Source organism: Tuber melanosporum, assembly GCF_000151645.1.
Source record: "Tuber melanosporum whole genome shotgun sequence assembly, scaffold_78, strain Mel28".
Lineage (NCBI taxonomy): Eukaryota > Fungi > Ascomycota > Pezizomycetes > Pezizales > Tuberaceae > Tuber > Tuber melanosporum.
The window spans coordinates 279,667-284,458 of record NW_003299126.1 but is presented as its reverse complement, the minus strand read 5'-3'; the positions used below and the strand labels follow the sequence as shown (position 1 = coordinate 284,458).

The following is a 4,792-nucleotide window of genomic DNA, read 5'->3' as shown; positions in this document are numbered from 1 at the left end:
GCGTTCTCACAATGCTACTAGTACCCTGTTCAGCTGCCATGTACTCTATGAGCATAAATGCATGTTACATTCCTAGAACTACCGTTTCTAATAGGCCAACTTGCCCTTGAGATGGGGACCAATCGGGGATCGAGCTTCACAACCGAGTGATCGAGCGACTACATGTGGAGAGTGCGAATAGATGGAAAGAACTCGTCGCTGTGAGGACTAGGTGCCTAGGGCCGAACCGTTGCGGAAAATCAACTAGAGTAATCATATCCACCCTCCGGAATGATGCTCCAGAACTCTTCCACAATTTCCCTCTGCCCAGCCGGAGCAGCTCTAACAGCCATGTATCTTCTTCCGTCGATGGTAGGGGACCAATTGCCTGGATTAGCATCCACAACGATCCCACCAGCCTCGGTAAGAATGAGCCATCCTGCCGCCACATCCCAAGCCCAGCATCCACCTTCCTAGGAATCAGTTAGTCTTGCTTCCAAAATTGGGTAAGGGTTGAGCAAACCCAGTAGACATCGATCTGTCCGGCAGCAACAGCACAGAAATTCAGCGCTGCGCTTCCCATACTACGCAAGGAATGGACCATTTTTCCACCCTGTTCTCTACCACCGGCAAGCTTTGCAAAGGTTTCATACTTGATATTCCAGTTGATACCAGTTCTGTGACTGCCCCATTCTACCGCAACAAGAGACTTGTCAAGACCCTCGAGTGGGGGAGGGTTGGGGTTGCGAGGGAGCCTGAACCTGCAAGACTCAATTGGAGCAGCAGACCTAGAACGAACGGGCATGGTCAAGAAGGACCCCTGACCCTTAATCGCGCTATAAAGATGGGTGGTGTAAGGGTTGTAAACAACGCCAACGACCGGCTTCTTGTGAATAGCTAGGGCAAGCGAGATACAAACATTGGGGAGTGTATGGACCTAGGTTTGTTAGTCGCATGAGACCAGGATGCGGAGGGAAACAGACAACTTACAAAGTTGACAGTCCCATCGATAGGGTCACAAATGAAAGTGGGTTTGTTGGTAAGTTTCTTCCCGATAGTGTATGTCTCCTCTCCAAGGAAACTAAGTTGTCGTTCGGTCAGCCCTCAATGTTTGCCTAAATGATAATTACGGGCGTACTCAAGCTCCGGATATTTTCCCTTGAGCGTGGTGATAACATATTGCTCGACAGCCTTATCGGTCTCGGTCACGAGATCCGCAGCTATCCACAAAAGTTAGCAAACAAATAAAGTGTGAGAAAGGGGAGAGGATGGACAATTCTGCTTGGTTCCCACGGTGGCAATGTGAGGCTGAGCAGCGAGAATCATGTCACCAGCTGCTAAGGCGACCTCAACAAGGAGACTATGGACCTCCTTATGATTAATAGGGTCGACCATTTTTGTCTCTATCCTTCTTTGCGCGGGTAGTAGGAGGGAGGGTGGTGGATGAAAGGTGGCGGATGTAGGAGGAGGAAGAGGAGGAGGAGGAGGAGGAGGAGGAGGAGGAGGAGGAAGAGGGGTTTTTAATGCTATGACACCAAGAATGTTAGATATCTTCGACTTGGGTAGAAGGGACCTAATGGGGGGTCCTATTTTCTATTTTTTATTTGCAGGGGTGGCTATGAATTGAGTGGACAAACAAGCAATAGGATGGGGGGCATGGGGGGAGGGGAGAGCTGGAGAGATAGGATTGGGTCGATAGGAGTTACGTACTCACAGGAGCTCGTGGTCGCCGTGGTGAAAACTGGGCAAAGGGTGGAGAAAGAAATGGCAGAGCTCAAGGAGATGGAAAGGGAGGAGAAGAGAGGAGGCGAAAAAGTTGTATGATACCGTTGTGGTAAGACAGAAACACGTAAGCACGTGGACTTCGCGGATTAAAGTTTTTCCTAATACTTGTACCTGGAGGGCAAGCTCCCCACTCTGGGTCAACGGAGAAGAGATCAAGAGAAGGTGGAACAAAAGGGGCGTTAACGGCACCTTTTTATCACCTGCTTTTCCACTGCTTTTCCACTGCTTTTCCAGCCCCCTCCATGTTGCAGCCGAATCTACGCTAGATCGATTCCAGGCATCACTAACTTAGCGGTTATCGTTCGGACCCGGGAGTCTTGCGAGAAGCGAGCATCCTGACAAGATTCACCGCTATCATGCAATATATCTTTTCCCGCCAACCGAGCTTGGCTAGGAGCCCTAACGGGGTAAGTATAGTATCATGGGGATACGCCCGGCTGTTGTCCGTGAGGGGGACACCGGTGCGCGGGGTATCTACCATTCTCGAGTACTCGAGTGGGTAGGAATCTCGAGGGGTGGTTTGTTGTTCCTGCATCGCCCGTCAAACTTTTCCTTGAGTATGCAACGGCACTTGTATTATCATACTGGTACCCGTGATGGCAATGCTACAACTGCGCTGAAAGAAAAGGGGCCCGGCATGTCATACCCCGCCCATCGTTTCCAATCACGTGAGAGAAGGTGGGAGAATCCCTTGGATAAAAATTACTGGTCCAAATACAAAGCTCTGATCAAACGTCCGCTGCGTACTCTCCATCTTAAAGTTTTGAAGGTGTCGTCCCCTCCTCATCCGCAACCCTGACAATCAGTTTGCCGAATTGTTTTCCCCCCTTCATTATCTCGAAAACTTCCTCACATGCCTCGATGGTCAAGCCCTCAACCACCTTGGATACTACAACACCAAGTTTGTGCTTGCGGACAAATTCCACCATTTCTCCGAACTCTTTTCGGGATCCGAGGGTTGTTCCGCGTATCTAGTAGGTCAGTAATTGACAGCCCTGCCATAAGTGGGAAGGGACAGACCTCGACGTTTTTAAATACCGCTGACATGGTGAACGGAGTCTTGGGCGCGAGTGTCATACCATATGAGACAATCTTTCCCCCCGCTCTCAGTATCGGGACGGTTCTCGCTGGTCTCTTTATTAGCATCTTGTGTCCCGCAATTGATCAAGACCTAGCTTACAGCAGACATCGTCCCCCGCTCCGTCAATTACAACGTCCAACCACGACCTCTCTGCTGGCAAAGGCAACATTGACTTCAATTCTCTCTCCCACCCCACTTTTTTGTAGCTAACCCCCCCTCTCGCTCCCAACTTTTTTGCTGCCTCTAGCTTCTCTGGACTTCCGCTCGTAACCCAAACATTTGCGCCGACCGCTACGCAGAAACCCAACGCGGCCAACGCAACTCCACCCCCAATCCCCGTGATGAGTACATTATCACCCGCCCTGACGTTCCCTTTAGTGAAGGCAGCCCGATAAGCCGTCAATCCACATAGCGGTAGCCCAGCCGCTTCATGAAGGCTCAAGTGGGCTGGTGCTTCCTCAACTTCGTTCTCTGGCACCACAATCACCTCGCCAAGCGTTCCTTGAGGAGCATGTTTAGTGCCACCTAGGATTGCATAAGGAGAAGTTTCTGGGCCATCAGGGGAAGCCTCCCACCCCCGTCCCGGAGCCAACACAACTCGTTTCCCAACCCATTGTGAATTCGACTTTCCGGCAGAAACAACGATGCCAACACCGTCGGTTAACAGCGGCACTGAGAACGCAACTCCGGGGTACAAGTGCTCTCGAATAAAGTGGTCGCGGTGATTCAAGCCTGCTGCTAGTATCTTGACAACTAACTCATTGCTCTTCGGGGTCGGCGGCGGTAATGTGATGTACTCTAAGCTGTCACTATGTTAACTTCAAGTCACAGCCAAATCATTGGAGGAAGACACACGGGTAGTAGACTTGTCCCGGCTTTCCGGGGATCTGGCGAATCCCTATGGCTTTCATGATTTTCAATACTCCCCTATTTCCAAGAGAAAGACGGAGGAAAAAAGGATAGAAAAATGAGTGGGTGGACGAGATCGTGGGGGATAAGGAGCTAAGTTAGATGGTTGTTCTACCGGTTCATCGCGTTATACCCCGGTCGAAGGGTATCCAGGGTATCCAGCAGCTAATTCATTTTGGGCTAAGATTTACTCCGCTCCGCCTCCTTATCCACATAATCCATATGATAGGCACAGAGTATCGGAGTTCAGGATTGATGAGCTGCGTAGAGGAGCCGGACTACAGGATTTCTCTTTTCTCCAAGCTGCTATTGTACCGGAGTTGTCTCATCATTATTCTAAGCTGTTGAAGACGGCTGTGCTCGGGTAGGTACTAGTAGGGTGGTCCCTGGTTGTCCCGTTGTGGCACGGGACCCTAACCCTCGCCCGATTGGGTTGTGGATCAGGCTGATGATCGAGTACCTGGGCCCGGGAGTAACGATGATATTCATACTCTGCTCCCTGATTCGGGCGGGATTGGAATTGTATTGGAAGTTGGCGAGCTAGGTGTGGGGGATCGGCTAATGGGGTGACGTTCCTGGGAGTCGAGCTTGAGGTGAAGACATTGTATAGCAGTCTGCGTTTGTTCTTAAATAGTGCTGATAGTGCCCAGGCCAAGGATTGAATATACATTACTTGAAGTCTACTAAAAGCACGGTTATGTTGCGGAGTGTGTTCGCTTGTAATATTGTACTGTACTGTGCTTGTCATGAATATTTCTGGTCAAATAAGGAGTAGGATAGTTCGGTTGGACCGGGGGGATACGTTACTTCCCGCGTCCCAAGAAGGCTGAATGAATGTCTGCGACAATTACCGTATGTCAGCCAATCGTATGGCAGTGATTTTCTTCTTCTTTCACCTTACCCAGAAAGAAAGAAAGAAAGAAAGTGTAAACCTCCTGGTAAAACCCTAGCACATAGAAAAAACCTGTTGCATGGGAATCGATTTCACAGCCGCAGACTACCGGCGTGATACCGCACTGTATAGTACAGTGCCTCCGC

General features: G+C 50.2%; 2 protein-coding genes; both read right to left on the bottom strand.

The window, feature by feature from the left end:
- Positions 1-239: 239 nt before the first annotated feature.
- Positions 240-1,884, bottom strand: GSTUM_00010971001 (uncharacterized protein; the record flags this gene model as incomplete). XM_002841621.2 has 8 exons in its annotated part: positions 1,694-1,884; positions 1,254-1,505; positions 1,118-1,199; positions 970-1,060; positions 775-916; positions 700-748; positions 503-656; positions 240-452 (listed from the first exon to the last, which is right to left on the bottom strand). The coding sequence occupies exons 2-8, from the start codon at positions 1,372-1,374 to the stop codon at positions 240-242; spliced, it is 852 nt and encodes a 283-aa protein (XP_002841667.1). The 5' UTR covers positions 1,375-1,505; positions 1,694-1,884.
- Positions 1,885-2,519: 635 nt separating this feature from the next.
- GSTUM_00010970001 (uncharacterized protein) lies at positions 2,520-4,012 on the bottom strand (the record flags this gene model as incomplete). XM_002841620.2 has 4 exons in its annotated part: positions 3,701-4,012; positions 2,945-3,648; positions 2,785-2,891; positions 2,520-2,735 (listed from the first exon to the last, which is right to left on the bottom strand). The coding sequence occupies exons 1-4, from the start codon at positions 3,754-3,756 to the stop codon at positions 2,520-2,522; spliced, it is 1,083 nt and encodes a 360-aa protein (XP_002841666.1). The 5' UTR covers positions 3,757-4,012.
- Positions 4,013-4,792: the final 780 nt, after the last annotated feature.